General features: G+C 40.6%; 1 protein-coding gene across 7 annotated transcripts in view; it reads left to right on the top strand.

Annotated features, from left to right (window-relative positions):
* SIN3A (SIN3 transcription regulator family member A) overlaps positions 1-20945 on the top strand; it is a 64508-nt gene that overhangs the window by 38438 nt on the left and 5125 nt on the right. For all 7 annotated transcript variants that reach the window (XM_082386970.1, XM_082386973.1, XM_082386972.1 and 4 more), the window contains 9 exons: positions 489-699; positions 1007-1123; positions 3512-3750; positions 5113-5296; positions 6363-6936; positions 9184-9353; positions 12643-12816; positions 17053-17145; positions 18379-18473. In XM_082386970.1, coding sequence (XP_082243096.1) covers positions 489-699; positions 1007-1123; positions 3512-3750; positions 5113-5296; positions 6363-6936; positions 9184-9353; positions 12643-12816; positions 17053-17145; positions 18379-18473 — 1857 coding nt within the window. The remainder of the gene's footprint in view (positions 1-488; positions 700-1006; positions 1124-3511; positions 3751-5112; positions 5297-6362; positions 6937-9183; positions 9354-12642; positions 12817-17052; positions 17146-18378; positions 18474-20945) is intronic.

Genomic DNA, 20945 nt, shown 5'->3' with positions numbered 1-20945 from the left:
GTGGTGGGTCAGTTGACTCATAAAATGTCGGTGTCAAGAGACTCCTCTGGGAAGTCTTCTAGTTCAACTTTGGAGATGAAAAAATAGTCAGAGAGGGCATTGGCCAAGACTAGTGGTCTCCTGATCCCCTGACCAATGTTGGAGGTTTTATAGAGACCAGTCTCTTCCAGGGTTCTAGAATCTTGACTTTGACAACCTAAGAATTATCTGAACATTGAAGCAATATGCCTGATTAGAAAATGGCTCGTTATTGCCTAGTTTTGGTACAGTTCTTCCATCACCACCTTAACTGGTCTTAGAGCACTCTATAAGAAAAGGAGAAGCCAAGTATTCAGAAGCACTGCTTCTTAGGCAGGAAATAATAATTGTCATTGGAATTTGTCCAATGGTAGTAGAGTTTTGAGCCAACACCAGATAGTGGTAGTCACACCTCAGGATTACTGCATCATGCTTCTAATTGCTCACCAATTTTTGGTTTGATTCTTCAGGAAATTCCCAGAATTGTTTAATTGGTTTAAAAACTTTCTGGGCTATAAGGAGTCTGTACATCTGGAAACCTTTCCAAAGGAACGAGCCACAGAGGGCATTGCCATGGAGATAGATTATGCCTCTTGTAAACGGTTGGGCTCCAGCTATCGAGCCCTACCAAAGAGTTATCAGCAGCCCAAGTGTACAGGACGGACTCCTCTCTGTAAAGAGGTAAGGCCTTCCCGAGAAGGGATCAGCCCTGAATCCGCAGCTTCCTCCAGAAGGGAGTGGTACCTGGGATGGAGAATTTACATGAATGAGGAAATCAAAATGCTTTTCTGTCTTTTTTCAAAAGAAAATGTTTTATACCTTTATTGAGAACCTTTTTCTTACTATCTTTTTAAACTTGCTAAAGGTGAAACTTGTAATGTTAACTGTTTCTTCCCTCCCCTAAAGTTTTGTCTTTCTTATTGAGAACACTGAATCACCAAAAAACTTTGTTACACTTTTGTTTCCATTTCTCTTCTTTTACCCAAAGGTTTTAAATGATACCTGGGTTTCCTTCCCCTCCTGGTCTGAGGACTCCACCTTTGTTAGTTCCAAGAAAACTCAGTATGAAGAACATATCTATCGTTGTGAAGATGAACGTTTTGAGGTACAAGCTCCTTTATCATTTGTAGTTTGGGGAAATGGGAGATTTGGAACGAGAAGATATCTTAAATACCTACCTGGGAGGGTTGGTTTTTTAAGACAAAGGAGCGAGAGGCTCACGTTCTTCTGTGGTAAATGCTTATTGTATTTACCATGTTTTACGACTTTGTCAAATGTATTAGTAATATTTTTATGACAAATGTGACTTACCCTTTGTAACTGAAATTATCCATTGATGGCTGAATAATACTCCTTTGAATTTTCAATAACATTTTAAAGGTTATTGTGTCTACATGGTATATAAAATCAGTATCTTTAGACCTAGTGGGCTTACTTGCAGCTGTTTTAAATTATTTATCTTAAAGTGTGTATTATTTTTAGCACGTATCTTAAAATGGTTAGCAAACCAGCTCTCCTGTGAGAACTGGAACTCCTCTTTCATATTTCTGATATTGATTTGGCTCCATTTGAAAGAAAGTTGAGTTAGGGACTTTATTTTAAAGTAGTTGGGAAGGGAAGAGCTGGAGTGAAGAAATGAGCTGGTAGAGATCCCCAATACCAGGAGTGGGAGTACTGAAAATGGACTCAATTCTCTGTGTGTTTAAATGTCTAGTTCACTGATGCCAACAAAAATGGAATGTTAAATGTGTCTTGAGACGTAAAATTACGTGCATCCTATTTAATGTATTTATAAAACGGACTGCCCCTGCTCATTCATATGGATGGGAGATATTTTGCTCCTTTTTAAATCCATACTGATTTAGCTCTCTGCCAATTATCCCCCTTCACACTTGCTTCATCTGTTTCTGGCATGTTTTGAATGAAGAGCCCCATGTTGCTTGGCCACTGGCAGGCGGTTGGCCATCTCTGCCCCAGTGTTTATGAGGAGCTTCAACCATTTGCAGAAAACTCAGTCGTGACAGATGTTAACTTCTATAGAAAGTTTTATCAAGCTAAAGAAAGCATTTCTTTTTTACCTATGTTTAGTAAGTTTAGATGATGTGTGAGAAAGCAGAGACTGGCCTCTGTTTTTGACAGGATATTCCTATTCTCGACTAGTATGCCTGCAAATGAGAGGCAACAGCCTCATTTCCCACTTGTTATTACAGGAGTGAAGACGCAAGAAATGTGTGTGTGTGTGCATATGCACATGCTTAGGATTGGATGGGATGGAGTAGTTTGAATCCTTTATACATCAGGATGGGTTAACATTCCTGCAATACAGACAACTCCCAAATCTCAGTGGCTTAAAAAAATAGATTTATTTCTTCATCATACTACATATGCATGATGTTTAGCAGGAGATTCTGCTCATCGGAATTACGTGGGGACCTAGGCTGACAGAATGCCACCATCTTGAACAGTGCCAGTGACTAGAGGGAAAAAGAGCTCCGATGGATCTTGCACCCTTAAATGCTCTAGCCTAGAAGTAATAGACATTACTTTGACTCACCTGTGCAAAACTCATTTGAAAGAACTAGTTGCATGGCCCTATCTAATCACAAGGGAGCCAGGAAGTTCAATCCATCATTTATCCATAACTGGGGAAAAGGGGGACCAGAAATATTTGACAAAATGACTGCCATAGTCCTGAAACTACAAAAATTAGGAAGCACACAGACATTTGGTCATAGACCCTTGAGACTGCTCATTTACTTCATTTTCTGTTTCTCATCTGGAGAATTTTGTGTTAAGCCTTGGAAAAAAGTTAACTCAAAGGTTGCTAGTCATATCCTTAACCAGGTCAGGCTAAGCCCTTGCCAGAAAATAAAATGCCAGAAATGCAGTAAGAATTTAAATGGTTACCCACAGATACGACATTGAAGCCCGTAAGGAATGATAGCCACTGCTCTTATTATTACTAGATGTGGAACAAGGCTATTAAATATTTAAACATTTCAAGTTACCCTGAAAAACCTTACTCATGAGACTGATTGGTAATCTTGAATGGTCTTTTTGGGATTTCGTTGTAGTGGTTGTTACTGTTTGTAACATCTTAGTAATTCATGAAAATTCAGGGGAAACTGTCTGTAAGGTTGCCTCCTATTAGGTCCCTCTGGTGTGGGGGCCGGGGACCAGTAGTCCTAAGTAAAGCACACTGGTGGTGGTACAAGTATTAAGTACTGCTTAGCCATCATTTATTGGATGTTTGTTGCGTGTCTGGCATCGTGCTAAATCCTTTACGTGGATTGTACTGTTAAATCCAGAAAACAACCTTATGAGAGTAGGTGGTGTTATCCCTGTTTTACCTATAAGGACACAGAGTTTTATATGGCTATGGTATGGCAGAGCCAGGATTCAAATCCAAGGAGTTTGACTTCTTCTACCTTATACTCCTGACAGCTATTCTGTTCTGGTTGGGGTCCTGAGCATACTTTGTCTTTTTCTTTAGCTTGATGTAGTTTTAGAGACCAATCTGGCAACGATCCGGGTTCTGGAAGCAATACAGAAGAAGCTTTCCCGCTTGTCTGCTGAGGAACAAGCCAAATTTCGCTTGGACAACACCCTCGGGGGCACATCAGAAGTCATCCATCGAAAAGCCCTCCAAAGGATATATGCTGATAAAGCAGCTGACATCATTGATGGTCTGAGGAAGAACCCCTCCATTGCCGTCCCAATTGTCCTTAAAAGGTACCTGAGTGAATATGCCCTTCATGCTTCAGTGTGCTTCTTGACAGATGTAGTGTCCATTAAATAAGATTCTCCTTTTCGACTTGGTTATCCCATGAGACCTCCATTTCTCCCCAACCCTGGTTGTAGGAAATCAGGTGGAGTGTCGGGTAGTGGAGCTTCCCGATGGGGTTCTGTGTTACCAACAGTAGAGAACAAACCTTTAAAGTCCATAGTGGAATGCTCTGTGTGTTTGAGGTAATATTTTAAAATAGAGAAAAGAACAAAGAAGAAAACAGCCACCCATGTTCCTGCCACTCAGTACTAACCAATGTTCACATCTTTGTTTTTTAATAAGAAGAATCACTTTGTCTTTGTAAAATTGATATGTGTTATTTAAAAAGACTTATTAGCTTGCCATTTTTACCAAGAATGCCTTCTTTCTCCTAACAGAACTTCAGCCTGAGGTATAGAGGGGCTGTTGAACCCACCTAGGTATCAAGGCTAGGTATCAAGGAGGAGGCCAAGGCTGAGGCCCAGGCTCCTCCAAGCACATGGCACTGTGTACTACACTATGAATCCCAGCTAAGATTCATAGGGGCCTTCTTCTGTATCACCTGGTGAAACCTGCTGCACAGTGCACAAGTGCCCAGATTTTATTGTTCCTCCCTAGTATTCTCCTCAAGAGCTGGCACAAGCTCTTCCTCTCCTTGCCAGTAGCATTTAACTTTTGTCTTTGAGATGGAGGATATTCTTCAGTTCTAGTGCTGGTTTTGATCTTACTCTCCTCTCTTCTAGAGTATCAGGATCAGTTGTTCTCATTAGAATTTCCAAACTATGTCCAGAGGAACATTATTGTGCAAGTTCTCTGCTCTTAGACTTTTGCATTTACATTAGCATAATAAACGTTCTCAGAAGTCCTATAGCAAAGACACTTGTTTCAGTTTGTTTTAGCTGGCCAAGGAAGAGAGCCTCCTTTTCTAGGGTATTCTGTGGAATGTTGTTTGAGAAATAACTATTCTTGGCAAGATTTCTGACTTTGGGACAAATTACTTCCCCAAAGTAAGTCCTGAATGAGTAATTTTCTCATGTATCAGAGTCGAAGACTGGTTTGAATAAAATTTACCCCAAAGTTGCCAACAGTTTTGACAGATCTGCTATATCTTTTGACCTTCGAAATAAAATAAACTTGACATATTTCTTACTTCTAAACCCGTATGAGATTAGGTGCTGTTATCCTTATTTTACTGATAAGGAAACAGTCTTATATGGCTAATATGGCAGAGCCAGGATTCCAGTGCAGGATTCCAATATGACTCCCTACCTTAAAATTCCCTCATCTGGATTCCCATGTCTTGTTGTTTCCACCTTCCACCCCACTAGGTTGAAGATGAAAGAGGAAGAATGGCGAGAAGCTCAGAGAGGCTTTAACAAGGTGTGGAGAGAGCAAAATGAGAAATACTACTTGAAATCTCTGGACCACCAAGGCATCAACTTTAAACAAAATGACACCAAGGTGCTGAGGTCTAAGAGCTTACTCAACGAGATTGAGAGTATCTATGATGAGGTGAGCTGGAGGTCTCTACATCTGTGAGAAGTCCCCAGCCTGTATGTTCAGCATAGCTTTTACTGCTGCACATTACCTTTGTTATATGAACGTGAGACCCTCCAAAACTTGTTGATTCTTGCTGCATAGCATAGACTTCTATTCCCGATTCTACCATTTTAAATCTAAGCCTCACTAAGCTGTTTTACTAGTTTCCCATCCTGGTTTCAGTTCATGCCCACTACCCCCATCTCCCACTTCTCTCCCTATCTGTTTCCTTCCAACAGTACCTTATATTCCTTCGTGTAGCCCATCTCAACTTCCCACAGCTTAAAATACTATCATTGATCCCCAGACTTTTTTTTTTTTTGGCCGCACTGTGTGGCTTGTGGGATTTTAGTTCCTCGAAGCTGGGCCCTCCACACTGAGAGTGCGGAGTCCTAACCACTGGACCGCCAGAGAACTCCCCCGAGACTCTTCCTAATCCTTGTTTATTCGGCATCCTTACCAGGATTATATAGAGTACTGGGAGCTAGGATACAGAGATGAATAAGAAATTAATCCTGCTTTCTTTGAGCTCACAGTCTTAGGGGATGGTTAGAAACAAATACAGTTGATTGAGAATTCCTAGAAGTGGTGTGATCTTGAATTTGAAAAAACTTTGTATTATGAAACTATCAAACATACACAAAAGGGGAGAGAATAGTAAAATGAGCTCTTACATAAACTTAATCACCTCTATTTTGCCAATTTTGTTGTATCTGCCACCTTCCACACTCCCACCCCAGAAGGATTTTAAAGTAAATCCTAGACTTCATATCGTATCCTCCATAAATACTAATCCAGAATTTTAAAAGATGGTCCCAGTTCTGTCCCATTGTCTCTTATGAGTCTTCAGTGTCTGGAAGGCACCAATCATTTTGGTATCAAACCACATCTCGCACACTATCTTTTTGTTTCTGGAAGTTTTGGATTGAAAAATAATGGCCACTGTGGTTAATAGAAAGTACTGCTGGTGTAGTCTCATAGGTCTGTTTGTTGTTTCTGTAGGTATGTCGCATAATACTTTGTCTCTCTCTCCTGTTAGAGGCAAGAGCAGGCTACGGAAGAAAATGCTGGTGTACCTGTTGGCCCACACCTCTCACTTGCCTATGAAGACAAACAGATTCTGGAAGATGCTGCTGCTCTGATTATCCACCATGTGAAGAGGCAGACAGGCATTCAGAAGGAGGACAAATATAAAATCAAGCAAATCATGCATCATTTTATTCCAGATCTGCTCTTTGCTCAGAGAGGTGATCTCTCAGATGTGGAGGAAGAGGAAGAAGAAGAGATGGATGTAGATGAAGCCACAGGGGCGGCTAAGAAGCACAATGGTGTTGGGGGCAGTCCCCCTAAGTCCAAGCTACTGTTTAGTAACACAGCAGCTCAGAAGTTAAGAGGGATGGATGAAGTATACAACCTCTTCTATGTTAATAATAACTGGTATATCTTCATGCGACTGCACCAGATACTCTGCTTGAGGCTGCTGCGGATTTGTTCCCAAGCTGAACGGCAAATTGAAGAAGAAAACCGAGAGAGAGAGTGGGAACGGGAAGTGTTGGGCATAAAGCGAGACAAGAGTGACAGCCCCGCCATCCAGTTACGTCTCAAAGAACCTAGTGAGTGCTTAGATTGTCGGTCTACAGAAGATGTGAGGGATTGGGGACCTCAGGGCCTAGTTAGACTCAGGACTGCTTTCTTTTATACATAGAGCACAGGCAGGCCTTAGAGGCTGGCTAGGTTCAAATCCTAGCACCGCAATTTACTGGTTGTGTGACCTTACTTAAACTCTGTGAACCTGTTTATCTGTAAAATGGAGGTACTACTTGTCTCTTGGGGTTGTTGGGACAATTGGAGGAATATATGCGAAGCACCCTGTGCACTGCTTGGATCATGGACACTCAGTAGCTGGTACTATGGACACCAGGGAAGTGGGTGTCAGTTACTGTCAGTTTCCCAAATGGCAGATCTCTGGGTTATTGCAAAGTGTTTGAAAGGACAGAGACATGACTCAAACATCATAGTTGGTTTCACTCCATGACAGAACATAAATTCCTAGTTGTTCATGCCTGAGACAGATGCAGAAGAGGAGATGGGGACTCAAGAGATGGTTTGAGACAGCAGAACAGGCAGAACAGGAATGAAGATAGAAGACTCAGGAAAAGGAAAATAAATGAGGATTAAGGAAGCCACCATATCCTCTAAGTAATTCTATGCTGCTTGCTTCTAGATATCTCTTCAGGTCATAAGTTAGGTACTTAAGCTGTGAGCCAAAAGCTTTTTTGTGAAGACTTTCTTGTGTGCTCTTTAGGAAATAGCCAATCTTTGGAGTGAATTATCCTTTCTTTTCTTTTTTTTTTTAAAAACTGTTATTGGTGTAAGAAGCCCATTTGAAGCCCTGGCCTTCTATCTGTTGAAGAGCTAATGAACCTGGGAATTAATTCTAAAAGCCTTTATCTGGATTAATACTAGCTTGAGAGACTTCAGTATAGTGATTCCATCTGCTTGGGTAGAAATGAGACAGAAGATGGCCTAATCCTGGCTTGACCATTGACTTAACCTGGTTTGAGGCTTACAGTTTGTTCTTGAGTAATAATGTCAAGCCTCACACTGATCGTGGGTCATGTGGTTTGCTGCGCTAATAGCGCTCAAAGCTTTATTCTGACATGAAAGCATTTTTTCACGGCAGTAGCACAGCCCGTTCCTATGCTGTGGATCTGAACAAGGTAATGTTCTGTAATGAAACTCAAGCCAGTTGCTTCTTTTAAACAGTAGTTGTCCTGTTTAACCTGTCTTGAATGAATCCATCACACTTGAGATAAATGCAAATGGACTCAGCTTTTGCTCTCAGCCTTTTTTCCCCTATATTTTACAAAGAGGTAACTAAATGTCAAAGACAAAGAGTTCTTGTTGTAATTTTTTTTCATTTCAGTGAACTTTTTATTGAAGTGCAACACATATACAGAAAAGTATACACATCCGAATTGTGTAGCTCAGCGAATTTTTACAAAGCAAACACACCTGATAAGCAGCACCCTGATCAAGAAACAGAACATAACCAGTAGCCCCGTCGTGCCACAGTCTTGATTGCCAGCGCTGGAGATCAGAGTTGCCTGTTTTTGAGCTTTATGTAAATGGGTCTTATTTTAGTAAACTAAAGGCGGAGTCCTTTCACCTTTCCTTGTGCACTCTGCTAGTTGCCAGACGTCTCTGTAACAACTGATAAGATTCCAGCTGGTGGTTGAAGTGATTCATATGCAGCAAGTACAGATCATTTAATGTAATTTGTGAAGTACAATATTGGGAATCCATTTTTAAACAAAAGGACTTTGACAAATGCAGATCACTTCATTATTCATAGAGGATTTAATTTGCACTCCTCTTTTTCTGTTCCCGAGGGGTTTCCCAGTGCTAGAGTATGGTTCCGTCTGCCTTTTCTCTTCAGCCCTTGATGCTCCGTTGAAAGAGCTTTATGAGCAGGCGATCCATGTGAGGGATGCCCTTTGCAGGCTGCGAGAGCAGGTTCCTCTCTTAGCAGGGGAGCCAAGAACTTTTTGAAGAAACTTCTTCCCTGGGATATTTTGCTCTCCTGTCATGCATAGTCAGGCCATACTGTAAATAAGTGTTTTTCAGGCACGGTCAGTTGGGGTGTTAGAAGCCGCTGTTAAAGTTGCATAGTCACTCTCCTTTAATAGACAGTGCTAGGGGTTGTAGCCACCTGTCAGATCCCATCTCTCTGCAGCAGACTAAACACCTAGGGTTTGTTCTGTTAAGTGCTCTTTAGGCCAGCTGTGGGATTTGCCCTGCCTTCTCTTCCGATCTTTTCTTAGCAGGGTAAGGCCTCATCTCTCCCATCTCTCCCACAGTGGATGTTGATGTAGAAGATTATTACCCAGCTTTCCTGGATATGGTTCGGAGCCTGCTGGATGGCAACATAGACTCTTCACAGTATGAAGATTCACTGAGAGAGATGTTTACCATTCATGCCTACATTGCCTTTACCATGGACAAACTCATCCAGAGCATTGTCAGACAGGTGAGGGCATGGCGGAGGCTAGGGTTGGTGAGGGAGAAAGTCTACAGATGGATTCAGGAAAGAGAAAAGGCAAGATTTCTGTTGGGAAAGGAAAGTCAGTTTCCTCATATAATGATGTTTATGAACTCATGGTTCTGTAGAGGGGAGGGAGAGGTTAATGTGATGTGATGTCGCATTTCTCCTGTTAACAGAGTGGGAGTACTTCAGCCATGTGGTTGACTCCTTTGCTTTGCTCAGCGGGCCCTGGGAGTATGAGCCTACTTGAGACCTGATGTTTTACCCCCAGCACTGGTCCTGACCCCCTGCCCTACCCTCCCAGCTCTTAGGTCGGGTACCAGGCGTGAGCTCAGTTTCCTCATCCGTAGGTGTTGGTAATTCTATGGACTTTCCTTATTTAACATTTTTTTTTACAGGAAGGGTTTCATACAACATCTTTTATAATACTCTGTCCACCTCACTATCTGAGATTCCCTCTGAGTTAGATTTGTAGTTGCTTTTGTGGTTTATTCTTGTGGCACCCTGGGAGTTTGTAAATATGTTGTTCTTTACAACAATAATTTTACAGCAAATAACATGTAATAGGTTTCCATTCCTTTGTCTTTAGTTCTGAACTTTTGAAGGGATCAGAGTCTGTTGTTAGTGCACCACTTTCTTTAAAGTGAAAACTTTTAAAAAGAAAATTCTAATTCTAGAGTCCACACCACTACTATGGAAAGAAAAGCTTGTTGCTCAGTGTTTTCCTCAGATAAAATATGGAATCCTTCACAAAGTACTCATGCTTTTGCCTTGAATTTAGAAGGATGCATGGCTCTGCACCCCTCTCACAGGGTCTACTCAGAGTCAAGGAATGTTGCTTCACATGACTGAATCTTGGCATCTTCACAAAAGTTGTCAGGCAGAGAGCTGAAAGTTGAAGAGGTTATTAGACCTTCCCTTAAGGGGTCTTTATGGTGATGGACAGAAATCTTTACATGTATACAATCAGCTAGGGTCATAATTTTTGAGAGACTAATGCCTGTTAATGTCCCCTAGATTTACATAAAAGACTTCAGTTACCATGTGCTTATGTTTCTGTTTACAAGTTTGCTGTTGCTACAGCTAGAAGTAAAGTCTTTCATACTACCAGTACAACTTTAAAAATCTAATACAACCAGCTTATTTATTTTTTTTATAAGCCCAAGGTTGGTTTTCTAAACAATAGATGCAATTAATCCATTTACTAGAAGCACCTAGTTATGATTTTGAGTCAATAATATGTAAGGTTCAATCTTTTTTTTATGGAGACAGGTTTTATCCAGAAATCTGAATCCAGTGTTTTTAAAACATGTTTATGCTCCTCAGCTTAACTCCTGAATTGGAGGCATAACATTTCTTACTCTCCTTATCTCCTTTGCTGTTCTCCCAGAGTTCATTGCTGACTGGAGGTGGAACATATATTTCAAGGTCAAACCATATATTTATCTTACTTTTCTAGACTAGTTTAAGAGGGGTTTGTCTTAAGAATACAATAGACAGTCTCACAGACATCTGGCATGGGACTCAAAATATGGCCAGACCATCTGGGGTTAGACTGGGGAGGTTTTTTTCCCCTCTCCTGCATGCCTCCTTTCTGGACATCTCCCCCATCCTCATGCTTCTCTCTTCAGATGAACACTCAGCACGTACTCAAGGCTTCTCCAGCACCTGAGGCTTTCACTTGCCATGGCAGTGCCTCTGGCCCTGGCATTACCAACCTTTCCATCCAGGTGCTCCTCTGTAAAAAGTCTACCAGACACACTCATTGTGTCATTTCAATTTAGCAGGAGAGAGAATCTGACCAGCCTAGCGTGGGGTTGAGAGTTGCCTAGTTGTCCCTGGATTTATAATGCTGCCCTTTCCAAAGACTAGAAGGGGCCAGATATCCAAGAAGAGGGTGTGGATAGGATGTCGGTGACGTGGTCTCCTTTTACAGGAAGGTATAAAGAAGTATCTACATGATAGAGACCATGCTTTGGACATGCATTGCTTTTTTTCTCTCTTAAACACTGTATTTTAAGCTTTCCCCCGTATTATCAAGTTATCATAAGCATTATTTTAATGGTTACATTAAAAGCCGTTGTATAGACTAATTGTAATTTAACCATCTCCAGTTGCTGGCCTTTCTGCCACCATCAGGTCACTCACTCTTCTGACCTTGCACCTTGTCCATTTATCTACAAATACACATACTTGTCATTTAAGAGTTTTTTAAATGTTAAAAATAAGTAGTTGTCATAGTTACTAGCACTTCAAAAAGAGTGTATCTTCCTAAAAATAGAATGGCTTAGTGGTTATGAGAATTTTAAAGTAAAATAGACAAATTGATACTGCAATTAACATTTTGCTTTCTTGTATCTGTTTTTCACATTCTCTGGCATTTTAATGGGTAAAGTTTCATTTGAGAGAATTTTTATTTCACAGTAGATACATCGTCATGACCTATGAGAATAGAATCTCTGAAAGATTCAACTTTCTAGTCATCAGATAGTTTAATAAGATAGCTGCAGAAGTTACCAGTAGTCAGTCGTGATTGACCTGTGTTGAAAATGAGTTAATTTACCTACAGTTTTAAATACTATACTTTTATTATCAGATGTGGAAAAATAGGGGATGTGTTAGAAAGAATATTAGTCCTAACTCACGTCCTTCAGCTGAGCACCCATGACAGATTAATTCAGTAACAACTTCCTCGATGCCTATTGAGTTTCAGACTTTGTACTAGGGCTGTGAATGTAGACATGAATCTTGCTTTCATGGTTCTTCAAAGTCCCTCTCCTCACCTTAGCACACAAGAGTTTTCTTATCTAACATGTAAATTTGTCTCGTATATCAATATAATAGGGCACCCTTCTCCAGCCTGCTTCCCAGGGTAGTTGTGTGGATCAACTGAGAATACGTGTGAAAGGAAATTGTAAATGGTAAAGAAGTGCCGTAAAATTAGGAAGCCATGGACATTTTCTTTCATGTAAAAAAATTTTTTTAAACTTCCTTAGAACTTTAAATAAGCAGCCCATTAACCTGAGTTGCTTGTGGTTTTGCTTTTAAATATATATGAACATTTTATTCATGGACCAGAGAGATGGTTGAAAATTTTGGCTTGGTTATTCTCCAAGAAAATAAGATAGTAGTTTTGTATGATTAATGTTCTAGAATTATCAACCAGAAAAACCTTTTTGAGCTGAGTGATTGGAACCACCAAAGGAAGGCTGAGTGTATGACAGGGAGAACTATATTTTTGGTTCCCTGACGACTTGCCTTTGCTTGATTCCAGCTGCAGCACATCGTGAGTGATGAGATCTGTGTACAAGTGACTGACCTGTACCTGGCAGAAAACAATAATGGGGCCACTGGAGGCCAGCTGAACACGCAGACCTCAAGGAGCCTCCTGGAGTCAACATATCAGAGGAAGGCTGAGCAGCTCATGTCAGATGAGAATTGCTTTAAGGTGAGAGGTACTCAGGTAGTCAGGGACCGTGCTGATGACAGTGTGAGCTGTTGGAGCTCTCTCCACCAGAAGTCAAAGCCATACCAGGGTACTTTGACCCAGTGATTCCACTCCTAGACCGCCTTGGAGAGCCTGTGAACTCACTGGAAGAATTGCAAAAAACATGGAAAAGTAAAGTCTCTTGTGGGTAGTCTGTTTCTTGCCTTTTAAAAAAATTAACTCTTACATATGATTTTTATAATTTTGTATTCTGCTGCTTCTTCTCTGAACATTTTTTTGGGTATTAAATGCTTTGTAAATATTATTGTTTAAAAGTGTAATCCATGATCGTTGTAGAAAAGATAGGAAATGCAGAGAAAAGAAAACTAGTCACCTACAGTTCTTCCCAGAAATAATCATTGATGGCATTTCTAAACTTTTCTATGCTTGTATATATTTTGAAAAAGATTATACTGGGCAAAATGTTCTGGAACTTATTTCGCTCAATTAGCAACACCTCTGGGTCTTCAGCATCTTCTTATGACTATTTGATATTTAATTTTATAGAAAATTACGCCTGTCTAGTTGGACATTTAGGTTGTTTTGGGTTTTCCACCATTATAATAGCTAATTAGAAAAGCCAATAGCTGGAAACAGTCTAGGTGTCCCACCCTTTACGGGAATGGTTAATGGCAGCCTATTGTGTGAATGCTGGATGGCATATTTTGCAGCTCTTAAAAGGTACTTATAAATGATAAAAATACTGAAACAAATAAAGGACACAAAATTATGTGTGTTATGATTGCATCTATGTAATAAACGTGTATAGTTGAACAAAGCCTGTATGTATTAATGTAAGGACAGGTTTAGGTGGCCCAGAATAAGGTTTGTAGTTGGCCTAGCAGAGAGAGCTAAGCTAAATAAAAGTTTGACCTTGGTGGGCATGGTCCATGTACTTTAATGATCTGACCCTCAAATTGTTCACTTAGTTGTCTGCTTCTACTTTCAGCTGTTTCTTTAGTTTCTGATCTATCACCTGTACTGTTGGCTTAATTTAGAATCAAAGACCTGGAAACGAGTTTTCTAGTTCAGTCACAGATCTAATGTTCTACTGTCTGAGGACTTTCCCACTACAGAAGAGATTTCCTAAGCCTTTCAGAGTTTTAAATCTATAAATGTTTATTATGAGTTTAGTGGGTGTTTACTTTCATGGTGGACGGAATTATCACCCCCACCGACAATGAGTTAACAGTGTATTAAATTGTGTGGTGAGGGCCTATGAAGGAATGGGTAGACTCATCCTGTAGATAAGAATAGTTGTCAGAATAGCAGAGGGAATAGCAGGAACAGAAGGCTTGGTAACCAGGAAAATTGTGTCATCACAGTGACCTTTTTCTTTAAAATGTTTACATAGAGAAAAAAAAGTCCATAGTATTAGCATTAAGCTAAGAATAAGCAGCCCTTCATGTCCCCTGCCCAGTCCCACCTCCCGCCTCCTCTCCCTTCATTTTTTTTCTGTGCATATTCTACAGTGTTTTTTAAGAATCAGGCATGTTTAGCTCTCTGTATATCCATTCAGACTCTTTTCTGTGCATTTGCATATATCGACACATATATGTTTATGTAGAAATAAATGATTAGATTTAGATTGGATTAGATAGCGTATTTTACATCTTGCTTTTTTTTTTTACTTAATATGTCTTAGAATTTGCTCTATTTTGCTTTATATAGATCCAGCTCATTTTTTCAACTGCTGTGTCATACATAATAGTATGAATGTACCATAGTTTTTTGGGGGGTTTTTTGTTTGTTTTTGGGGGTTTTTTTGGCTATGCCACATGGTCTGTGGGATATTAGTTCCCCCACCAGGGATGGAACCCAGCCCCCAGCAGTGAAAGCGCCAAGTCCTTAACCACTGGACTGCCGGGGAATTCCCTGTACCATAGTTTTTAAAAAAATCATTGCCTTATGGGTAAACGTTTTAAACTATTTCCATTTTTTACTATCTCAAACAGTGCTTCATTGAACCGCATTTTGTTGTATTTGTATGCTTGCGTGCATGTGGTAGTGTTTGTTTAGGGTAGAGGCAGAGAAATGAAATTACTGGGTTAAATGGTATGCATATTTTAAAATTTAAACTTTAATGGATATTCCCATTTCACTCTCCAAAGTGACTGGCTATACCAGTGTGCACTTTGATAAGTGCATTTATTTCCCCATTCTTAGTCAACACTTAGTATTATCAAACTTATTTTTGGCAATTAGATGATTAGAAAAATATTTTAATTCACATTTCCCTGTTTGCTGCTGTTGCCTATTTTTCTCTTCTGTGTATGGCCTACTCGTATCCTTCACCTTTTGCGGGGGAGAGGGGTTGTAGTTCTTTTTATGTACTTTTTCAAATATGATTTTCTTTGTCATGATTTCTCTGAAATCAATGGGTCTTCCCCTATGTCCTGTCCTTCAGTGCTCAGCTGAGTGTCCCTTCAGTGAAGTGAAATCTTTCTCATCTCACTGAGGGGGAATAACATATTGCGCATGTTTCTAGAATAGTACCTTTGTAGTTATTTTGTTGTAATGTAAATACAGCTATTTGTATCCCTTTTCCTTCACTAAATTGAGGTTCTCCAAGCTAGAAACCATGTTCTCTTCTGCGTGTGCCTCTGCCTAATAATAGCAAACATTCAGTGACTATGTGTTAGTTGAATGAAGCCTAGGAGATTGGCAGAGGAGCCATGGAGAGGAGGTGGGGGTGTCCAAATGGTAGAGGATCTTCACAGCCATACTAAGGAAAAGGTATGAATTTTGTTGTGGTTGGCGAACAGCGAAGCATTTTTAAGGACTAAATATTCCACTGGATTTGAGCTTTCAGGAAGATTAGTAACGCTGAGTAAGGAGGAGGGGAGGAATCAGAGTCATGTTTACAACTGGAGGCAGTTACCAAATTTGGGTGATGGATGTGGGCAGTCTAATAATAAAGCTAGTCAAGACTTGGAGAGTGGTTGCAGAGGTCAGAGAGTTGGGGTGAACACATGGTAAAGGACCTAACAAGACAGGTGTCAGACAGGCGAGGAGCCTGCTGGGATGAAATTGAGCTCAGTTTTAGGCATGTAGAGGAGACTGTCTTCTCAATATTACTTTGAAGAGTGGTTTCTTTACAGCAGTGGGACAAATCTCGACACTCTAGGTCATTCATCCTAAATCCAGGGGGGTTTAGCAAACTCCTAGGAGCAGTTTTTTTCAAATCTGTTTTGGAAGTAACTATGTTTGTATGTGTGTGTGTTATGTTCTTGTTACTTTTTAAATTTTACTAGCAAATAGGAATTTTTAAAGCTTCTCCAGAAGAACTGTGAACCAGAACTGGTTTCTGGTCCTGTTTGCTTACTGACTAGCTGTGTGGCCTTGAGAAATCAGAACTTTCTGAATTTTAGGTTTTTCCCTATGTAAAATGAAGAATGTTGAAATAAATGATTCTCAAGCTTTCTTCTAATCGCTGATCTTCACCATGTGATTCCAATAGTGATCTGGTCTGCAGCGAGCCCTTAGGATAAGGGCATTGAGAATCCTGGGATTCCAAAAAGAGAGATCTGTGTGTCATCACCATTTGATACTTCTTTTGTGCAAAATGTGACTTGGTTTTGCCTCTCTCAGTGTACTGCTTTTAAATATGAATTTTTAAAAAAATCACACAAATAGTATTAGCAGAACTCAATTTCAAATATGATTGGTACCATTGCAACAGATCACTTCTTATGTTGATGCTTTGTGTTCCTTACCTCATGGTATGTGTGATTTCTTGGGTAGTCTTTATTGTGGTGGAAATGTGATTGCTGTTTTCTGTTTGATGTTTTCCATTTCACTTTGGTATGAGAAGTTTCCTTTTTTTTTTTAAACATTGTAGACTTGTTTACATCTTTGTATCAAGTCCCATAAATGGGATTATCAAGTGAAATGGCATTGACATTTTATGGTTCTGACTTTTGAGCACTCTTTCTGATATTGATTACTGTTTTAGCTAATTCAAGAAGTAAGAAACATGAAATGGTGCTTCTTGCTCTAACATTTCATTTTGCTGGTAGCAAGATGGGACCTTTGCCTTTTTATCACCTGCTAAGCTTTTGAGTTATCTTCCTCATCTCTTAAATTGGAGCAAAAGTTTTTTTATAACTTTATTGCCTCCCCACCTCTCAACCCTTGAGAATCTAGTTACAGCTTTGGAGATGGTCTTTTGTTTACATTCAGGTTTCTTATTTGCAGCTTATGTTCATTCAGAGCCAAGGCCAGGTTCAGTTGACCATCGAGCTTTTGGACACGGAAGAGGAGAACTCGGATGACCCTGTAGAAGCAGAGGTATGGATGAGTATACTGCAGAAACTGGGGAGGGTATGTCTTGTTCTGAGAGTCTGCCCAGTGAGTGTCTTCTAGAAGCCCAGCCAGCGTTAGCCTGTTTAAGGGTCAGGACCTGATGCTTAAGTACAGGTCATTTCAGCCATGTCTTCAGCTGAAGAGAAGGACTGCCTGGTGGTAAGATATTTAGGATTGATGGCAGTCTCATCTAGCTTTCAGGAAAGCCCTCTCCTCTGAGGAAATCTCATGGTTGGCAGCTTTCTTGTTTTTCTCCTAAAGCACAAGAAACAACAAATTAGGTGCCATCTGCCCAGTATCATCTTGACCCTTTGTGTCATGTTTACTTTTTTTTTTTTTTTTTTTTTTTTTTAAATTATTTATTTATTTATTTATGGCTGTGTTGGGTCTTCCTTTCTGTGCGAGGACTTTCTCTAGTTGCGGCAAGTGGGGGCCACTCTTCATCACGGTGCGCGGGCCTCTGACTATCGCGGCCTCTCTTGTTGCGGAGCACAGGCTCCAGACGCGCAGGCTCAGTAATTGTGGCTCACGGGCCCAGCTGCTCCGCGGCATGTGGGATCTTCCCAGACCAGGGCTCGACCCCGTGTCCCCTGCATTGGCAGGCAGATTCTCAACCACTGCGCCACCAAGGAAGCCCTACTTTTTACTGGGATAGATGGAGCCAGGAGTTCTCAACCCCACGGGGTAGACAGAGTGAGCTGGTTACCATAGCTGGGTCTAGCTGGTAATGTTAATGAGAAATGCCAGCCACATGTATGTGTGATGCTGAGGGCATATGGAGGGGTGGAGACTGTTGTTTTATGGGAATATTGGCTCATGGTTGCCAAATCTTAAATTTTTTTTAAAAGAGATGCCAGAAATTTAGATTTAGATGTGAAAGATTCTGATTTTCAAACATTTGTCACTATACACTTTGTTCTTTAACAAAACCCTCTGTAGGGAAATAAAACTTGTCAGTGAGCCAGCTTCTAACCATTTATGACTTCTGGTAACTGTTAAGTATCTCAGAGAAACTTTAGGTTTTGTATTCTCACAGATTTTTTTAAGCTGTGTTTTAATACCAAGTAACAAGCATGTCATTATGGAAAGAGATTTTTTTGATCTTGAATTTAAGTATTTCAGACATTTTAGTCATAGAATTTGCTAGACAGCCTGATGAGGTTGGAGTTCAGTTTTTGTGCTCTCTCCCCCACCCCCATTTTGTGTTTACAATCCCAGCGCTGGTCAGACTATGTGGAGCGATACATGAATTCTGATACTACCTCTCCTGAGCTTCGTGAGCATCTGGCACGGAAACCAGTATTTCTCCCACGGTGAGTGAACCAAGTCCTGTATCGGCAGCATAACACTTACGTACAGTCCAGGAACGAGGAGTTAGATGACTTTCAGTTTCTTGGTTTTCACTTATTCTGTTGTTCTGTCTACTGAGGATGCTAATTCAGGGTTTGTATGGTTTTTACACCATGAGCTTACCTGGAGCATGTGCCAAAGCATCAGGGAGGTAAGAGTTTTAGGAGTCAGTAGTAACTTCCCTTTAGGAATGTGTGTCAGAGTGTCCAAGGTTTGATGATTCTCTTGGAGGACTCAAGGACTCAGCATGTAGGCATACCCACAGTGATGGTTTACTGTAGCGAAAAGATACAAAGCTACATCAGCAAAGGGAGAAGGTGCCTGTGACAAAATCAGAGGACGCCAGGCGCAAGCTTCTAAGGGTCTGTGACTTCCACTGGAGGCACAAGGACACTCTTCATTCCTCCAGCAGCAAACTATGACAATATGTTTGAGATGCTGCCTACCAGAGAAGCTCATTGGAGACTTGGCCCTGGGGGTTTTATTGGGTGCTAGTCCTGCAGGCACCCTCTGCCTAGCTTGTACCAAAATTCCAGACTTCCAGAAGGAAAGCAGGTTTTCAGCATAAACCATTTATTTTGTACAAGCAGTTTAGGTACAGTGAGGCACTCTTATCATTCAGGGAATGGGGGAAACTCTCCCAAAATCCAAGATCCCAGAACCCAGCCAAGGGACAACCTTGTAAGCAGGGTTTTCAAAGGATAGCAGTCTTAGGCCTGCTATGTTAAACTCTCTTCACGGAATTTTAAAAATTTCCTCCCCATATATGGGCAAATTGTATGCTGGACCTCTATCTGAGGATGAAAACAGAGTTTCAGAAGTAGAAAATAGGTTTTGCTGTAGTAGATTGGCTTTCTTCCTTCCCCAAATTTTGCGAATTGAAATCTCATGTCTTACATTCCCAGAAAGGTATTATCCCAGTATTATTAGACTTAGTCCTAACTGGAACATGGAAAGGGGTGTGAACAGAAGGGCCCTGCCAGCTTCTTCCATTCAGTGAGTCATTTAACAGACTTCAAGCAGCTGCTCTGTGCCAGGCCCCTTTCTCAACAAAACAGGTTTAGTCTCCATGCTTTTTAAAAAAAAATTTATTTTATTTATTTATTTTTGGCTGCGTTGGGTCTTTGTTGCTACGCACGGGCTTTCTCTAGTTGCGGCGAGCGGGGGCTGCTCTTCGTTGTGGTGCGTGGGCTTCTCATTGCAGTGGCTTCTCTTGTTGTGGAGCACGGGCTCTAGGCACGTGGGCTTCAGTAGTTGTGGCACGCAGGCTCAGTAGTTGTGGCTTGCGGGCTCTGGAGCGCAGGCTCAGTAGTTGTGGCGCACGGGCTTAGCTGCTCTGCAGCATATGGGATCTTCCCGGGCCAGGGCTCGAACCTGTGTCCCCTGCATTGGCAGGCGGATTCTTAACCACTGCACCACCAGGGAAGTCCCTCCATGCTTATGGAACAGTACCAATAAACATAACATTGTATATCTCTCACCAGATTCGCAAAATTCTTAAAAAGATTTGTAATCTGTGTTATGGAGGGTGTGGGGAAGAGGGGAGGCACTTTGATATACTGTGGGGGGAAATATTGATACAATCATTCCAGGATCAGGGCAGTTAAAATGTATAGGACCTTTACCCTGCCTGGGACTTTCATTTTTAATAATTTGCTGTACAGCTATTACAGCTGAGGTTCTTTCTCAGTCTTTTTGTCTTTGAGACCCCTTACAGTCCTAGAGATTGAATACACCAAAAAACTTTTGTTTCTGTGGATTATATCTAGTAATATTTACCACATTAGAAATTAAAACTGAAAAATGTTTACTATGTTTATGAATTCATTAAAAACAATGCTAAATGCATTCTGTGTTATCATAAGTAATATTTTAATGAAAAGCTACTTCAAAACAACAAATTAGTGAAGAGTGGCATTGCTTTACGTTTTTGTAAATCTGTTTCATGTCTGGCTTAATAGAAGAACAGCTGGATTCTCATATCTGCTTCTATATTCATTCTGCTGCACTATTTTGTTTCGTCGAAATATGTGAAGAAAATCTGGCCTTACTGAAAAATGTAGCTGAGAAAAGTAGTATTTCCATATCCTTTCAAGATAATTGTGGATATTCTTTGATATGACAGCAGAACTGTCCAGTAGTAGTTTCTTAAAGGTTAGTTGCAGTATCAGTGAACTTTTCATGTGGTTATGTCAAAATCCATTGGTTTATCTTGTACTTTGAATTTTTTTCATGCATGGTTTTATAACTTCATGCAGTTGGTTATTTGGAAAATGTTAGTTCACTAAGTTACGCAGACCTACCAAATGTTGACACGTCTTCATTTTACGTATTCCCACCCCCCACCCAGCTCCCCCCAGAAAAACACCACATTTATTAATATTGCCGTTGACCTCGTCAGTCACATCTTTAAGTAGTGGGAAGTTGTCACACCT

Source organism: Balaenoptera borealis, assembly GCF_965194805.1.
Source record: "Balaenoptera borealis genome assembly, chromosome: 3".
Lineage (NCBI taxonomy): Eukaryota > Metazoa > Chordata > Mammalia > Artiodactyla > Balaenopteridae > Balaenoptera > Balaenoptera borealis.
Note: the sequence above shows the minus strand (reverse complement) of the source record. Positions and strands in the feature narration are given on the sequence as shown.